The 19,047-nt window shown below is 36.6% G+C and overlaps 1 protein-coding gene across 50 annotated transcripts in view; it reads left to right on the top strand.

Annotated features, from left to right (window-relative positions):
* Positions 1–19,047, top strand: part of LOC136029210 (cell adhesion molecule Dscam1-like) — a 204,323-nt gene that overhangs the window by 75,265 nt on the left and 110,011 nt on the right. For 7 of the 50 annotated variants that reach the window (XM_065707397.1, XM_065707390.1, XM_065707408.1 and 4 more), the window contains exon 6: positions 15,059–15,182. The exons of 25 other annotated variants lie outside the window; for them this stretch is intronic. In XM_065707397.1, the coding sequence (XP_065563469.1) occupies positions 15,059–15,182 (124 nt within the window). Of the gene's footprint in view, positions 1–5,126; positions 5,251–13,719; positions 13,844–14,305; positions 14,430–14,860; positions 14,985–15,058; positions 15,183–18,443; positions 18,568–19,047 lie in introns of all 50 variants that reach the window. 18 more of the 50 variants (XM_065707393.1, XM_065707400.1, XM_065707398.1 and 15 more) reach the window with 5 other exon arrangements.

Raw genomic sequence — 19,047 nt, 5'->3', positions numbered from 1 at the left:
CTCAACCAAACTTGATTTGGTACCAGTTGAAGGTCCTACTTCATATTAGTAGTTTGTCCGGATCAATATGACCTCTGTAGGAGGGGACGGAAGTGTCTAAACTATCGTTAATGTAATAGACTTACCTACCATAGGGTTGTTGGATTTGAGCACAAGGGATACTTTGGGCTAAAACTTTATTTGATACAATTGGGAATACAGGAGGTATCGGGATGGGTAAGGGGGTAATGGGGTGTTGAAGGTTAAGAGGGGTGACGTACCCGATCTGGCCCTTGGTGCTGCATGGACCTGTGTCCCCCGCACGGGTTATATATATATATATATATATATATATATATATATATATATATATATATATATATATATATATACTTTTGATCATTCTAAGTAACATAACGCCCTTAAAATTTTGATCTGACGGTATGGGGGGGTGCCGACGTACAAGAACTTCGAGTGTCATAACGATCAAATGATCCCTCCTCTAATTTTGTACGGCCACCTTTTCTGTAAGAAGTGGCTAGGGAACAAAAACATAAGACGTATCGCTCTTTGCTTACTCAACGCTAGTACGTTTGCTTTATTTCCTCTATTTCACTTTTTGACCAGTAAGAAATGCAGTTAAAATTAGTTTATTGAAGTTGATGAGTGGATGTAATTCATCGTTTGAACTTTCTTTTCTTGTATATTGTTTGTGATAAAAAGGAAAAGAAAAGAATATCAATATAACAGCTACAAATGTTTTTGTATTTCCTTTTTTTAGTTCCTTTTTTATGTTTCCACTAAATTCTTTAATGTATTAAGTGTTTATGACTCATCCTGTTTAAAACTTGTGTGCGGATAGATAAGGGTACCCTGCTTCCGAAGCAAACTGAAGTTTTATAGTACTTATTGTAAAATAGTTTAAACATACTTTTATAGAAACCGTTGCCAGTACCAAACCTCGATTGCCAACAACAGATAAAGTCCATTCACTTGAAATTAGGGGCGGCATAGGTTTTTCCCTTTTATGCTTGGCTCAAGGTCAACCTGTTCCTGCTTTCAGGTAGGTCCAGGTTTTCAGTTAGGCGTTTAACATTTATCCTTTAAAGCTAATTTGTGGTCGAATTTTTATTCTGTATTTAAAGCTGAAACTTTAACGGCTGGATAAATTTTTCTAAGGAAATGCCAGTTCAAAACCAAGTCAAGAGAAAAACCCATTAATATTGGTGAAGACGAGTATTAGCATGCAGTTCAGTGTTTATTCGCCTATCAAAAGAGATATTTCAAGTTTTTTAAGCTTATAAAATCATGTCTGAGACAGGAGACATAGGGGAAACCTTCTCTATGTATCATCCAACGGCTCGCTCGATGAAAGTTTTGGGCCTTGGATTTATTTTTTTAAAGTCTTAGATCCAACCTTTAAAATCATTTGTATCATTTTTATATCCATGAACTGTTCAATATGACATACTCGCTTATCAATATCATCTTTATTTCTTTTCTGCTTGGAAACTATAGACTATCTTTCCACTTTCCACTTGATCTGTTGAAGAGGTTTAAAACATGCAGCTTCCCATGATTCATTGTTGCCAACAATTTTTCTCAATTCTTGCATCGAAACTATCCCAGTCAATCACTTATTTAATACAGAATAGCGTGGAGAATAGGCCAATAGGTTTCTCTTGAACTGCCTGTTTACTCCAAAAGGAAGTTGAGTGCCAATTAGAGAGGTGGGGAATAGCTTTTAAGATAATGAAATTGATTTCGTAGCTTTCCATTGCATAGCGTAATACAAAACGAAAAGAAGGCAATTTCCAAGGGATGGAGTAATGCCTTCATGCCATATGGCTTCAGGAATGGTTCTAGATTTTCATTTTTTTGGGGGGGGAGGGGGATTACGGGAAAATGCATTATATATAATAACTAGCTGTTGGGGTGGCGCTTCGCGCCACTCCAACACCTAGTTGGTGGGGGCGCTTTGCGCCCCCCCAAGCCCCCTGCGTGCGTAAGTCGTTACGCGCCATTGTAGTTGTGTCCCTTTGTCCCACCTGTGAATATATATATATATATATATATATATATATATATATATATATATATATATATATATATATATATATATGTTTATATGTTATATATGTCATATATATATATGTTTTTAACTACGGAAAACTTGCGAATATACAACATTCTTTGCTGTCCCATTTTCTGTGCATATAAATAGATTGTCAGGTTTACCGACTCTTGAACATGCTAAATATAATGGTCCATGGGAAAACAATCCGTATTCAGATCTATACCTCATGATTCTAATGATTGCCCTTGAGCTTTGTCGATAGTGATTGCTAATCGACCATTCCCTGTGTCGCCGTCGTTATTTATATATCCCCCTGTGCCCCCGGCGTCCCCGTTGTAGTTATGTCCCTGTGTCCCGGTCGTCATTTATATTCCCTGTGTCCCGGTCGTCATTTGTGTCCTGGTGTCCCAGTCTGTGATTTCTCTTTGATTGTCCCGGGCGTCATTTATATTCCTTGTGTCCCGGTGTCCCGGTCGTCATTTGTGTCCCGGTGTCCCGGTCTGTATATACATTCGTTTTTGAATTGGTCTTTTTTTCGGTTTTTAGTTTTTTACCTTTTTTTTAGTTTTTTTAGTTATACCTCATGATTCTAATGATTGCCCTTGAGCTTTGTTGATGGTGATTGCTAATCGAACATTCCCTGTGTCCCCGTCGTCATTTATATATCCCCCTGTGCCCCCCGGCGTCCCCGTTGTATTTGTGTCCCTGTGTCCCGGTCGTCATTTATATTCCCTGTGTCCCGGTCGTCATTTGTATCCCGGTGTCCCGGTCTGTATATACATTCGTTTTTGAAATGGTATATGATGAAATAAATTTGTTTTTTTCCCTTTTTTTCTTTTTAGTTTTTTTTTTGGTTTTTACTTTTTTTTCCTTTTTTTCTTTTTTTTTCTTTTTTAGTTTTTTTTAGTTTTTTAGCTTTTTTAGTTTTTTTATTAGTTTTTAGGTTTTTTTTCTTTTTAGTTTTTTTGTAGTTTTTACCTTTTTTTTTAGTTTTTTTTTAGTTTTTTTTACTCATGTCCTGGTCGTCATTTATACTCCCTGTGTCCCGGTCGTCATTTTTGTCCCGGTGCTTTGTTGATGGTGATTGCTAATCGAAAATTCCTTGTGTCCCGGTCGCTTTCTCTTTGAGTGTCCCGGTCGTCATTTATATTCCCTATGTGCCGGTGTCCCGGTCGTCATTTGTGTCCCGATGTCCCGGTCTGTAATTTCGTCAGTCGAAAACATGACGTCATTCGACAGACACACATACACACACACAGAGACAACTTATTTTTATATATATAGATTTAATGCATAATATTGTACGTATTCACACTTACAGACAAGGAGGATAAGAAAAGTTTTCTCCCAAGATTGGTCTGAAGGATCATCCCCCAAAAAACAAAATATTCAACATTCCTTGAAATTTTCAACTTTTACACTTAGCTATGCCTGAAACATTCCACAAGTCTTCGACTCCCATTATATGAAAAAAAAAACGTTCCGAAGAAGAAGTTTTTCAAAGAATAGTAAAGAGCCATATTAAAGTGAAGATCAGGTCTGGTGGAAACAGCAATTTTCTCAGATTTTTTCGTCGGCTGTTACAAAATTAGGAACTTTTTAGGGTATTACCACATTTTCGTCAATTTTGCCATGTTGAACTTTGAAATTAAATAACCAAAACCTGACACCCATAGACCACTACGCCCTCAAAGACAAGAAACACCTTCTGAAGCTGTTCAGTGCCATTTTTAGATTCTTTGGCTAATTTTTCACCCGTGTTTCGTTTCTTCAAATTTGGTGCTCACTACTACCAAAAACTGTCTAACTATATGTGGAGGTCTTTAACGTTAAAAATTTAATTTTTCATGTTTTAAAGATACATTTGGTTGTTTGGTGGCATTGGTTGTGCGGTTGTTTGCTTGTCTTGGTACTTAAAAAACAGTTTCTTTTAATTTATCTGCTACCTACAGATATCTTATTCTTTGTCGATGTCGCCAAGTCAATTGAGCTGTAAAGTATGTTCTCAGAGAGCCTTGAAGGAAGCGAAGAGTGAGCTTTTTAGTATTCTTATTCTTACAGAACCGATTAGCAACACAGCTCCACGGGTTTCAAAGGCGGCTAAGCTTCAAGCTCTTGAAAACGTTGCCAGATCTGTCACAGTTCTTCTTTGCGAAGGTCAAGCCTTTCCGGCTCCTATCTTCCGGTAAGTCCGTCGAGGAGACTGGATACCGGCAAGGCGTTTTTTTCTTTTCATTAATTTTTGATTTGTATTCTGATAGAAATTTGATCTTCGTATCGTCAAATCCCTAAACGAAGTGTGTTTGCAATAAAATCCTGGTCTCTTGAAGGCGATGTTGGATCGTGGTTAGTATTGCTCTAGGTTCAGATGTTCCCTCATATTTTCAAGTTTTGTCGAATCTGAATCAATAAAGGTAAATGAATTTTTGCCAAAAAAACCTGGATCCTATGTATTATGTTGTATGGCATTTTGGTGAATTCTCTGAAACATGGCCTTGCTTGTTTTTCGTGTTTAAATCCTGTATCGACTTCTATCGACGACATCCTCTGAATTCTCAAGATGATCAAGTTAAGAGTAATTTGAAGTATGTCGCAGGCAGTCGTATCTTATGTTTTGCTATGGTCAGTATTTCCCCATTCCTATTTTTCAGGAACTCTACGCAGTGATAATTCTTGCTAGTCTTTGGCGTCTAAGGACTTTATTTGAGATATCTGCTATTTTAGCTTTTTTCCTTTCACTGGACAAAGCAAGGGTCATAATTCTACTCTAAGAATACCATTGAGATTAAATTTATTAAAGGCCAGGGTGAAATTGTAAATTGCAGTCAAATGCTATAATAGTTGACCAAATTAGCAAATTGTCGTCATTTCCTAGTTGGATATGGAGTAAATAGATGATCTTAGGTAGAATAAATCCGATAGTCGGATTTATTGAGTGGATTCATTCTAATTTTGAGAGGGAGACACCCCTTTGCTTTGTACTCTTATGCTTGTCTTCTTAATTTATGAAATAAAAACCAGTTGAAGTTGGAGGACGTTTGTATCGAATAAGTTTTCCTCTTGGTTACAGAACCGTTGTCAAAATCCTCCCCGAAGATGCAAAAAACTTCCAAGTACGAAGGATTTGAAGCAGTTCGAGGGCAATCATTTGTAATTCGCTGTGAAAGTCAGGCATATCCTCCTCCGATTTTTCGGTAAGTCAACGTGAAATTCAATTTGAAAAAAAGAGGAGTAAAAGAATTAGTTGTTCTGAGCCAGTTTATTTGCATTAAGCCTTCCTCTGTGGGTTCCATCCTTTCGCCCCATTTTGGAAGCTATGTTTTGGGTTTTCAAGGCAAAGAATTTGGAAACTGGAAAACCCATGAAATTTACCAATTTCATGTGGCACTAAACCAAAGATTCAAAGCAATATACCGGTGTATTGTTCATGTGATAGCAGTATTGTAGCATAATTACCAAGCTGAGAACCGCTATACACCCTTGGTGTTTTTCCCGAGGAATCGGTTGAGCCTATATTCTTGTCAGTTTTCTAGTATACGAATACCCTTTTATCTTTCATGTTTAATTTCATCCATATTTTGGGTAATTCCGCTTTAATAACCAAGTTTTGAATAATCTCTGAGAAAAACAAGTATTTCTACTGGAGGAACAATGGGACTAGTAGGCATAGGACTGGCGGAGCATTAGACTTACCAATAAAACATTCTTATTTTACATAATTCATTTTAATAACAGTTACATAATGTTAAATCCTCTGCTGATTGTTTCTTCTATTCACCGTTCCTTTCATGGGTTTAATTTTGAATTCTCGGTTCCAGAACCCATCGGTAAAACTTCTCCTAAAATACCCAAAGGCTTTGATTTCAACGTCGTCAAAGTAACAAATGGCGTGTCATATGTGCTTCTTTGTGAAGGGCAGGCTAGCCCTCCCCCAATTTTCAGGTAAGGGTGTTGAGTTGAAATTTATATGCTAATTGAATAGGCTTTTGAGCTCTCAGAAAAAACGGCTGGTTGATGATTCATAAGTGTCCTTGGTGATTTTTGGGCAGTATAAGTTGTCCACTTTTCGGTTGGATTTTGTCATGACTGCAGCCAATTAAGATTTGTATTAACCTTTCCAATCTGATTCGATTATGTTTATACAATTGTCTTTTCTTGGATAATTTTTTTCAATTCTTGGTTTCAGAACCTATTGGCAAAACTTCTCCTACGGTACCCAAAGTTCTTGAGCTCAGTGGCATGAAAATAAGAAACGGTCAGTCATATGTTCTTCTTTGTGAAGGGCAGGCCAACCCTCCCCCAATTTTCAGGTAAGGGAGTTGGTCTTTGCGTACTGTTAAAATATGGGAATACATTTTATGTAATATTCTTTTCACCCTTTCCCAGAACTTATCAGTTTATACCCATTGAGAACAAAGCCTTTCAATATTTCTTATTACCGTGAAGACTAAGGAACGTTAACTCAAGCATTCTGTTCATTTTTCTTTTTTTAAATGGTCCTTTCATGTGTTTCATCTAAACTTCTTGGCGAAATTTTTCCTATGATACCTAAAGAACTCAAAATTAGGAGTATAGAGGGAAGAAACAGCCAGTCATATGTATTTGCTTCTGAAGAGTCGATCCAACTCCCCCAGAGATTTAGCTTAGGGAGCTGGTGTTTTTTACCATTAAGTATAAGGTTTATGTTTTCCAGGGAAGAAAGAAAATAATCGTCAATACTTCTTGAAATGCCAAAGTTCGTGGGTTAGTGTTCCCCGGCATGAATTCTTACACCAACAGACCTGACAAAATAGGAGAATTATTTCCTGGACCGGTAGACCTCAGAGAAAAACGGATCATGTATTGTAGTCAGATCAGTAGTGTTTACTTAATAAATGGCGGTGTGTCTGTCATGTGTTATATTTGCATTTTGATTTTTTGCCGCCTCATCTTCGTGATAGAACGTTACAGATTCAAAGTTCTTCTGCTAAGGGCCTAAACTGATCAGAAGGCACCCAACCGCCCTTCCAGCGGCCTCGTATACCCCCAGGTTGCTTTGTAACGCTCCATGAAATCGACGAAATTCCACTAGAGCCATTTTACTCTGAACAATCAAAAACTTAACGAAATTTCCCTATAGGGATAAGATGGTCCGTGCAGCCCAAGGACAGGGGGCCCAAATTATGCAAATAACCATTCTTAAAATAATGGATTCATAGACGCGGATCAGTAGAAAGGTGGAGATATCATCACTTGTTGAAATAAGAATTCAGCGACGATTTTGGTCAACCTCAGTGTAGGACCCTAAGTCAGACCTTGGGGCCCTAATCCTTATTCACACTCATAGATACAGACAGGTTCCACCACTTACGACACAATTTTAATTTTAGGGATTCTTTCGGAATTGGTCTTAAATGACCAGCTGATTGTATTAAATCCAAACATGGTAAATTTATATTTCAAAGACGATACTTGATCCTCTTTGAAGACGTTATTGGCAAGATGTCAAATTAGGATTTACAGATACATTTTAATAGAAGATTGGTAGAAAATCCGTACCTTGTTGAAATTAAATAAAAAAAGTAGGTTTTTTAACTGAAAGTAAGGAGCAACATTAAAACTTAAAACGAACAGAAATTACTCCGTGTATGAGAGGGGCTGTTCCCTTCTCAACGCCCCGATCTTTACGCTAAAGTTTGACTCTTTCTCTCAATTCTACTTTCTTAAACAGTAAAAAACTTTGGCGTGAAGAGCGGGGCGTTGAGAAGGGAACAGCCCCTTTCATACACGGAGTAATTTCTGTTCGTTTTAAGTTTTAATGTCGCTCCTTACTTTCAGTTAAAAAAATTAGTTTTTTTTATTTAATTTCTGAACGTTTTTGAATTATTGCATGTTTGATTTTGGCTCTCCGTACATAAATTATTAAAATGAAATTTGCATATTAATTCTTTTTTTGGCTAAATGGCTTTCTCTTAGTTTTGATCAGACGATTTTGAGAGATAAGGGGTGGGGAAGGAGGCCTAGTTGCCCTCCAATTTTTTGGTTAATTAAAAAGGCAACTAGAACTTTTAATTTTTAACGAACGTTTTTATTAGTAAAAAATATACGTAACTTAAGAATTAACTTACGTAACAAACTTTTATATTCTTATATTTTATTATGTATATGAGGGGGTTTGTCCCCTCGTTAATACCTCGCTCTTTACACTAAATCTTAAGTTTTGTCCCAATTCTTTAAGAATGACCCCTGAATCAGAAAGGCCGTAGAATAAATAGTTGAAATTACTAAAAATACTTTAGCATAAAGAGCGAGGTATTTAGGAGGAGAAGAACCCGTCATATGCGTAATAATCTCTGTTCGTTTTAAGTTTTAATGCTACTCCTACTCCTTTCTTTCAATTGAAAAAAACTTTTTCATGTTTATTTTTTCATTGTTTTTTTATAGTAATGCTAGAAAATCCTGCGCCCTATTCATTGAATTTCTCTTCCCCTATGACATATTCCTCCAAGGACAGATCCTCCCACATAGCCCCCTACCCTCAACCCCACCCCCCAAACCAAAAAAATCCCCCTGAAAACGTCTGTACACTTCCCAATAACCATTACTGTATGTAAACACTTGTCAAAGTTTGTAACTTGCAGCCCCTCCCCCAGGGACTGTGGGGGAGTAAGTCATGCCCAAAGACATAGTTATTATAGTTTTTGACTATGCGGAACAAATTGGCTATCTCAAAATTTTGATCCGTTGAATTTGGGAAAAAATGAGCGTGGGTGGGGGCCTAGGTGCCCTCCAATTTTTCTGGTCACTTAAAAAGGGCACTAGAAATTTTCATTTCCGTTAGAATGAGCCCTCTTGCGACATTCTAGAACCACTTGGTCGATACGATGACCTGTGGGGAAAGAAAAAAAAAAAAAATCAATAAACACGCACCCGTGATCTATCTTCTGGCAAAAAATACGAAATTCCACATTTTTGTAAATAGGAGCTTGAAATTTTTGCAATAGGGTTCTCTGATACGCTGAATGTGATGGTGTGATTTTCGTTAAGATTCTATGACTTTTAGGGGGTGTTTCCCCCTATTTCCCAAAATAAGGCAAATTTTCTTAGGCTCGTAACTTTTGATGACAAAGACTAAATTTGATGAAACTTATATATTTAAAATCAGCATGAAAATCCGATTCTTTTGATGTATCTTTTAGCATCAAAATTTCGTTTTTTAGAGTTTCGTTTACTATTGAGCCGGGCTGCTCCCTACTACAGTTCGTTACCACGAACTGTTTGATCATTATAGTGAATATATCTTATTCTCTATAATTTCAGGGCACAGAGGCCCAGGCCCCTTATCTCCTCCCCATTTCCTGAAGTGCAGTTTTTAGTCTATCAGAGAGGAGTACCTGTAGTTGTTCTGCCAAGTTTTCGTCTCTTAGAGCTATTGTTTCTGCTTCCAAATTGAAAGCTATACCTTTGCAACAAGGCACCAGTTTCAAATTGAAGTTATACTAGAATCTAAATGTGTTTAAGATGTGCCCCAATTCTCCGAATTTATCGCCAATATATTTTATTAGCATAATAAAAAGAAATATTTGGAAATCTACAAAAATCATTTTAACACGGGCGAGAAAGTGCTGCCATCTTCTATTGTTAACCATTTTTGTTAATGATTTATGTTGCTGAAAGTTGCTCTAAAGGTATTCTTGTGCTTATACATTAAACTGATCTCGATGTAAACAGTATAGGGGCACATCTACGAGTTGTAGAATGAAACTACAGATGTTACTGACCATATTGTTAATTAGCTACATTATTGGCAATAGAATGGCAAGTACAGTGCACATACCAATGCAGTGACTCTGGTCGTTTCATTAGTAATCTGATTAGAACGTCGGGAGAAAAGGGAATAGTGAAACGTAAATCGAATTTTTTTCGGAATAACTTTCGCAATAATTTTTCTGAAACCTTTTTCAATTGATAAATTATAAACGCATAAGTGTTATTGCGCTCTAGAAACTAAAGGAAGGCTATCTGAGGTAAAACTTATGACAAATTATTATTATCCATGGAAAACAAAATAAGCTTCTGTCAGCAACTTTAAATGGCCATATACCCACATAAAAGAACGATATATCAACCCTTCATCCCATTGAATGGAAAGAAATAGAAGAAGACATTCCGGGCTAAAATGAAAAACAAAAAACAGACCGTGATGAAATTCCACTACACACATGATATCAGAGATAGACTTGTTTACTTTTAGAATCTCGTAGAAAAAAATGGATTTCTCATCATCTTTTGACGTTCTCTTATCATGTAATCATATTGAATGCAACCATGTTCATGTTTTTTACAACTATATGATGTTGATTTATTTACTGCCGACCCTTTTAATGTGGACTGTGGGAACAGTTTAGTCGAATGAAATTTCTGTTGGTCCGAGTGGCCCGCCATCTAGGCCTGATTGTCTTTACAGTGGGTAATTTCAAATCAATTTAGTACTATTCGATGTTATTGAATAATATATTTTTCTTTGAGTAAATTTTCAGTGTGTCTTTGCTAATGTCAAGTAGTATGTCAATAAGTACTATATCGGCTACAAAGTAATAATTGATTGCAGAACCTGTTGGGAAGTCTTCACCGAGGAAGTCTTTAGATATTGATATAGTTGTCGTGTCCAAAGATTACAAATCACACTTCAGTTTGTTTTGTCCTGCGCAGAGTAACCCCGCACCAGCTTTCAGGTAAATTTCCTACCTAACCCGTTGGTGAATATCCTACCTAATGTATATTTTCACTAATTTTGTTAAACCTGTGGATTGAACTGCTCCAAGAAAATATCTCCGAATTGAATTGACTGCGCTGTCAATGTATATGCCGGTCAGACAACATTATTTTTCTTGGCACACCCCATTCCTCATTTCAGGTTTGTTTGTTCCGTACACATTGTTGGATTTGTCCTTTTAAGCTGTTTTCAAAAATAACCGTTGTTCTGGTTCGTTATGGTACCTTAACTGATTCTCAAAATTTCTTATTAGTTGAAGCTTGCCAGTAGCCTATTCAGTCCAGTTATTGCAATATATGTTTTTTTTTGGAGTTTCATACGTTTGGTGTTTCTCAAGTTGTATTTCAGCTTGTAAAAAGGCATGTGGACCGTATTTGATGGTGTTCTAGTTTTAGAAGGTTTATTTTTTTCCGCATCAAGGTTTGATGCTGGTGGACACTTGAGTGACACCAGATTTGATCCTAATTAATATTATTTTTCCTCATCTTTGAGCCAATTGGAAGTGCAAAACCTTCAGTGATCAGCAGACTTGGATTTAGCAGAATAGCAGAGTATTACAACACCATTTACCTTGCTCTGTCCTGCTCAAGTTTGCTGCCGACACCTCATTGACAAAGTTTTTCTTATTTGCATTTTCAATTTATTATTCGTTTGGCCAGTCACCGTTTTGTTCTTATGAGTTCCTTTTCACTGACTCGAGTTGGCTGTCAGTCTTTTCTCTGAACAAAAAATTACACTTGACAAGTTTTGAATAATGTATATTTCAAAGCTTTTGAACTGCTCTCTTGTATATTTCTAAAGAAGCCATTTTAGCTCATTCCATGCTGGTCAACATTCACTCTGCTTGGATACACACACACACACACACACACACACACATATATATATATATATATATATATATATATATATATATATATATATATATATATATATATATATATATATATATATATATATATATATATATATATATATATATATATATATATATATATATATATATATATATATATATATATATATATATATATATATATATTCATAATTATAATTATTCTTGAAAGGCATACTCACCTATTGAAGTATTGTCAATTTAGAAAAACACTTGTAGTGTGTTTTCTGTAGTTTCTTCTTGTTGGTCTAGGATTTCGCTAATTTAAAGGTCTGTTCTCTTTTTCTTTTTTATTGGGAGGGGGGAAACAGCTCATTGCTTTTCCAGACAGAATATTTTAGTTTTTCTCCCTTAGAATCAGGACCTGAACCAGTATAGTGCACTTTTCTGACCCTCAGTTGTATTTGTATTTGCATCACGCTGGAAGGTGTCTATCACGAAATACCAGAAAAAATGGCTGCGGTAAAGTTGAAATGCGGCAACTGTTTCAAGTATCCCTAAAACCGTCCTAAAATTTTGCTGCTAGTACATTTAGGAAATCAGAACTTTTAATTTTTGGATCACTCGAATATTCGGGGATTGGTGCTGTTCTCTCTAAGCTACAGTGAACCAATTGGTTAATAAGTAGCCTATTGTAACAGCTAAGTCTTGATTTGAATAAATACATCATGTATTGCAGAGCAAGTCGGGAAGTCTTCGCCGAGGAAGTCTTTTGATATTGATATAGCCGCAGTATCCAAGGATTACAAGTCACACTTTAGCTTGTTTTGTCCAGCTCAGGGTAGTCCTCCACCATTTTTCAGGTAAATTCCTACTAAGAACATTCTTTGTATCGTGACTAACTTTCCAGAACCTGTGGGTCGAACTGCACCAAGGAAGGATGTACAAATTGATTTAATTGCTCTTTCAATGCAAAAAGCCACAGAGTTTACTTTATTGTGTCCAGTGCAGTCATTCCCTGCTCCTGCTTTCAGGTTTGTTTGTTATGTATATTTCTGAATTTGTTCTTGTTGGGTTCTTAATCCACCCCAGTGAAATGTGTTTATCTGTTTGATTATTTTTACTGGTGTAAAAGTATTTAGACAAATGGGGTTTACCGGAAAAAAAAATGTTCAATTTACTAAAAAGATATAGAAGTGAATTTTGCTCTAGCTCATTGGCAGAATGGATTACCTATAAAAAAACAGTTGTATTTGATAAGTTGTACCTGCTCAACTGTCATAGAAGTAAAACACGCTTCAAAGAAACTGTTTACTCTCAGAAAAAGTAATTATATCATGGATTTTGTTTTTATGTTGTGGACACAGGTTAAGGTGTCCCTTTTGGTCGATGCAGATCTTTTGTGAGACAGGCTGTTGTTCTTGGATTAATTGTCAGGTGATAACAATGTACAGTCATTTTCATAGAAAAAGATTGCTATAAAATACAATGCATGGCTTAAGGTGGCATCAAATAGATCCCAGAGCTGCTTGTATTTCCAGGTCTAAGCGCACTGAAGTACTACCTGTTTTTGTCTTTGGTGCCTAATCAAATACTGGGACTATGTGAAAGCTTTGTGGTGTAACATGTAAAAAATCTTTTGGTTTGATTGTCACTCTGGTCCAAGTCTACATAGATTTGTCCCCAAGTCTCCATAGACCAGGATCCATAGATTTTGGTCCAAGTCACGCAATTGGACATGGGTCCAATTGGATCCATGTCCAATTCATCCCACTCCACTAATTTAAGGTTTAAATAGTAATGAGAATGATTTAGTGCAAGAAGTCGTCTGATTCTGTGTAAAACACCATTTTTGCGATAGCCAGTTAGTTTTCTTCTCTATGTTGTAATTAAACTATAGAAAGAGTTATCTCACCTCAAACATTTTTTTTTTAGTTTGTTCTAACTTAACAATAAAAATTAGGGAAGTATGGAATCTTCCTGTACCTTGGTATGAGATGATTTTCTGGTGCTTGCGGTTACTACAGAGCAGCTGTATTTATTCCATAATAATAGTATTTTTCCTCATCTTAGAACCAGTTGGAAGTACGAAACCGCGAATGGCCGGTAGACTTGATTCTAGTACAATAACAGAGTACAGCAACTCCTCATTTGTGTTGATTTGTCCTGCTCAGGCAAACCCGCCACCATCATACCGGTAAGTCTTCAAATTCTGCATTTCCAGCTTGTTACTCCTCAAGCGAGAAAATTATCTCCACTTTGGAATCCTATTTGACTGGCATGATCTCGTATCTTACTCTTTTCTCGAGGAAGAATCTTTTGCAAGTCTTGCTTAGCTAATGAATTGTTTAGGCTTTGGATATCGTCGTTGGTATTCTCGTCGTTTTTAAGGTTTAGTGAAGCTATTTCATGCCATTCAGTTGTATCTAGGATTTAAACTGAAATAATTCAGGTAGAAAATTATTTCATGAAATCTTGCAGTTTTAGATTCAGTGAAGTTTGGTATTGGCTCGGTTTTCATATATATATATATATATATATATATATATATATATATATATATATATATATATATATATATATATATATATATATATATATATATCTTCAGTTGGACTGAAACTTGGCTAAATGAGTTATATAAGGCTTATTTTCCTAGAGCCTGTTGGAAGTACACTGCCGAAAATCGCCGGTGATGTCGAATCGAGCACAGTTAAGAAATATAAAGGTACTGCATTTGCTGTAATTTGTCCCGGACAGGCCAGTCCTCCGCCAGTCTACAGGTCGGTTTTCTCTTACACATATTCTATATTCTATCATTTCTATATTTTTTCGTTTTTTTGTGTATGCTAATCGTCGAGTCATCAATAATAATGTTTTGCGTCTACTGCAGGCGTAATACTAAGCGTATCCAAGGAGCTCTCTTTCGACTGGGTTTTGACTGGCTCCTGAAATTGGTTTATCAATATAATAATCACATTTTTGCTTTTGAAAAATAAACCATTTACAATCACTCTTGCTCATCTTCTACCAAGATTAGCCTCAGGACTTGCCATTTCTGGGTGTACTATTAGAAATTCCAAAAATTGTTTGCTTAATTCCCATGGCGCACTTATCTTTCTTAAGAACTCATTTCTTATGAAAATCTCGCTAAGTTAAATGTTTATTATCAAATTTGATTTATTGGCAAGAATTTGGTTATTGACCATTCCAGAGCCAATTACATCGTCGAGACCGAAATTAAGCATGGATTCTGAGACAGTTACCAAAACAAAAGCTAGAACGGAATCGTTTAGTCTACTCTGTCCTGGGCAAGCCTACCCGCCTCCAGTTTACAGGTATATCTAGCTGTTATTATTAAAACAAAACTGTTGTTAATAAAATTACTTAGGAAGCTATTTTGATTATATAGAGCCAGTTGGCAGTACTCGTCCAAAGATTTCTACTGGTTTTGACTCTGTTACACAAACTCGCAATCGGGCGACGTCTTTTGCTCTTCTATGTTCGGGACAAGCTAGTCCTCCCCCTATATACAGGTAAGCGCTCCTTGCTGGATAATTTTTGCAGCACTTTTATTCGTTTCCCTTGGTATCCGGGTAAAGAACTATTATTTTAGAGCCCGTTGGAAGGACACGACCTAAGCTAGACCATGAAGTAGATGGTGCAAATAAGGTTCGACATTCTACTACCGCCTTCTCTATTCTATGTCCTGCCCAAGGCTCACCACCCCCAGCCTATCGGTGAGTAACAGTATGTTATCTTAAAAAAAAGAGGGAAGAAACGCTGACTTGCAAGCTTTATTAGTCCTCTATTTCTTGATATCTTTTCTGGAACTTCAACGAGGTAGCCAATAACGTTGTACATCGGTTAGGACAGGTGTGTTCTCGTCCGACCCTTAGAGAATTTTCTTAAAGGGCGAAGGGAAGTTGCTGAAAATACAAAAAAGTTCATTCTTTGGCGGCAATTTCCCAATTTTTCTTTGGGAGTGTTATTCGACTAATCTCAGGGAAAATTTCCCCTTATTGTACCGCCTTATGTGCATGTATGCTGATTAAGTATGTCAATAGTAAATTTCTGTTGGTTTTTAGCTTCTTCCTTTGTTGGTGATAACCGTATATTTCATAACTTTTCCAACTCCAGTATTGTTGGTAGTTTTTGGTTTATCTTTTTATCTTTATTACTTGTCTTGGCTGAAAGTGTCGCTCTATACGCTAAAGTTTTTTATTGTTTTAAAAAGTAGAGTTGCGAGAAAGAATCAAACTTTAGCGCAAGGAGCGGGGTGACGAGGAGGAAAAGCCCCTTTCATATACGGAGTAATTTCTGTTCGTTTTAAGTTTTAATGTCGCTCCTTACTTTCATTTCAAAAAACTTGTTTTTTTTATTTAATTTCTGAAAGTTTTTGAATTAATGCATGTCTGATCTTGGCTCTCCGTACATAAATTATTAAAATGAAATTTGCATATTAATTCTTTTTTTGGCTAAATGGCTTTCTCTTAGTTTTGATCAGACGATTTTGAGAAATAAGGGGTGGGGAAGGAGGCCTAGTTGCCCTCCAATTTTTCGGTTAATTAAAAAGGCAACTAGAACTTTTAATTTTTAACGAACGTTTTTATTAGTAAAAAATATACGTAACTTAAGAATTAACTTACGTAACAAACTTTTATATTCTTATATTTTTGATTATATATATGAGGGGGTTGGTCCCCTCGTTAATACCTCGCTCTTCACACTAAATTTTGTTTTGTCCCAATTCTTTAAGAATGACCCCTGAATCAGAAAGGCCGTAGAATAAATAGTTGAAATTACTAAAAATACTTTAACATAAAGAGCGAAGTATTTATCTCCTCCTAAATACCTCGCTCTTTATGCTAAAGTATTTTTAGAACCCCTCATATGCGTAATAATCTCTGTTCGTTTTAAGTTTTAATGCTTCTCCTTACTTTCAATTGAAAAAAACGTAAGCCATCCCCAAAGACATAGTTATTATGGTTTTCGACTATGCGGAACAAAATGGCTATCTCGAAATTTTGATCCGTTGACTTTGGGAAAAAATGAGCGTGGGAGGGGGCCTAGGTGCCCTCTAATTTTTTTGGTCACTTAAAAAGGGCACTAGAACTTTTCATTTCCGTTAGAATGAGCCCTCTTGCAACACTCGCAAACTGGCAAAAAATACGAAATTCAACATTTTTGTAGATTGAACCTTTAAATTTTTTCTATAGGGTTCTCTCATACGCTGAATACGATGGTGTGATTTTCGTTAAGATCCTATGACTTTTAGGGGGTGTTTCCCCCTATTTTCCAAAATAAGGCAAATTTTCTCAGGCTCGTAACTTTTGATGACAAAGAATAAATTTGATAAAACTTATATATTTAAAATCAGCATACAAATCCAATTCTTTTGATATATATTTTAGCATCGAAATTCCGTTTTTTAGAGTTTCGTTTACAATTGAGCCGGGTCGCTCCTTACTACAGTTCGTTACCACGAAGTGTTTGATATAGTACCTTTTGGTTTGTTCAACAACCCCCTCAACATGCCCTGAAAGTTTCAAGCCGTTTCTAAGAAAGTTGCTGATACGCCCTTTTGACAAACTACGTGCAAATGGCGTGTTTTGATTTAGTTCAACATCTCTTTAGACATTCCTTGAAAGTTTAACTTTACTATCCATAATTCAACATCGCCCTCAAGATGCCCTGACAGTATCAACTTGTTACTCTAAGCCGTTCACGATATATTGTTGAGGCATCCTTTGATAACCTGCATGCGCTTAGTGTGCTTTGATTTAGTTCAACTTCCCCCTCAACATTCCCTGAAATTTTTAGCTTAATATCCTTAGCCTTAGTTGTAGTCGCAGTACAACAAGTAGTAATAATGGTAGTAGTGGTAGTAGTAGCGTGCACATATTGCCTCCGGGTCAATTGGATGCCCCCTCATCATGCCCTGAAAGTTTCAATAAAATATCCTAAACTGTTCCTGAGATACACCCTTTTGATAACCTGCATGTGCATAGTATGCTTTGATTAGGTCTATAATCCCCTCAATATTCCCTGAAGGCTTCACCTTAAAACCCTTAACCCTTTTGGATACCAAGGATCAAACTCGCCCCCTTGGGCTCTGAAGCCCTTCAAGCCCTTGCCCCATGGGCTCTGAAGGAAGGGGGGTCATGTCATCCCCAGAGGCATAGTATTGGACATTTCAACTTCTCTGAGCAAAATGGCTGTATAAAAATTTTGATCAGAGAAAAAAGTGCTGTGTAAGGGGGGGGGGGCTACTTTCTTTCCAATCAATTTCTTTTGCTAACATGGATGTGCATCGTTTGCTTTGATTTAGTTCAACACTCCCCTCAACATGCCCTGAAACTTTCAACTTAGTGCTGTAAGCACTACGCTCAAGCTTGATTTTTTGTCTCAATTCTTTAAGAAAGACTGCTCAAACACAAGGCTGTTGAGTTTGAATGATGATTATTCTTAAATAGCTTTGAGACTTTAGCATAAAGAGCAAAGGTTGAGGAAGGGGCGGTCTCCCTCATATACGGTAATAATTTATGTTCGTCTTAATTTTAATGTTGCTCTCAGTTGAAAATTTGTGTTGGCCTTCTTCCAAGTCCTGAAATTTAGTCTAGCCCATGATTCCTCTTTTTTTATACTCCATAAAAGGACTCTGGTGTTTGAAATAGATCCATAATGTAACTTTAACTGAAAGAAAAGCACAGCCCGATACGGTATTTCTGGCAACGCAACAGTTTGGAAAACAAATTGTATGCTATAAGAAATGAGAAAAGTCTATTTACTTTTAGAACCACTAGGGAAGGTGAAACCAAAATCCCCGTCCGACGCCCGGTATAAGGTGATTGATCGTACACGAGGTATTTCATTTGCTGTTTTATGTGAGCTGCAAGGTAGTCCACCTCTTTCGTTCAGGTGAGAAAGCATCATTGTATTGTTTTCATAGGATAAGCGTTATCCTAAAGGCAGGTAGACTCTATCGTCAAGTAAAGGGGTATCGTAACGGTAGACTCAGCCATTATACGTTGTGGAGAGTAATCCAAAAATATATATTTCGATGAGAATATTCCTCTTCCCTGTGGAAGTAAAAGATGTAAATTTATCTTCCACTTTTTAAATCAAGTTGCCATCAAGCCATGATTAATTGAAGAAAAAGCAAAGACAGATAGTCTGAATGAGAGACAAAGCTGGCATAAGCCTTTTTCAGGATTGTATGAAAATGATGTCATTTTCACTTGTTGATAGATAGTCTATCATCCATCCATACTAGGGCAGAATTAAGGTAGTTAGTCATAGAATTAAGGGATGATTTAAGGTTTCAGGACTGGCAGCAGTGGCGTCGCTGAAGGGGGAAAGAGGGGGAAATTGCCCCCCCCCCCAATAATTTGGATAAAA

The sequence above is a fragment of the Artemia franciscana genome, chromosome 7 (assembly GCF_032884065.1).
Source record: "Artemia franciscana chromosome 7, ASM3288406v1, whole genome shotgun sequence".
Taxonomy (NCBI): Eukaryota; Metazoa; Arthropoda; class Branchiopoda; order Anostraca; family Artemiidae; genus Artemia; species Artemia franciscana.
This window is presented reverse-complemented; position numbering and strand designations above follow the sequence as displayed.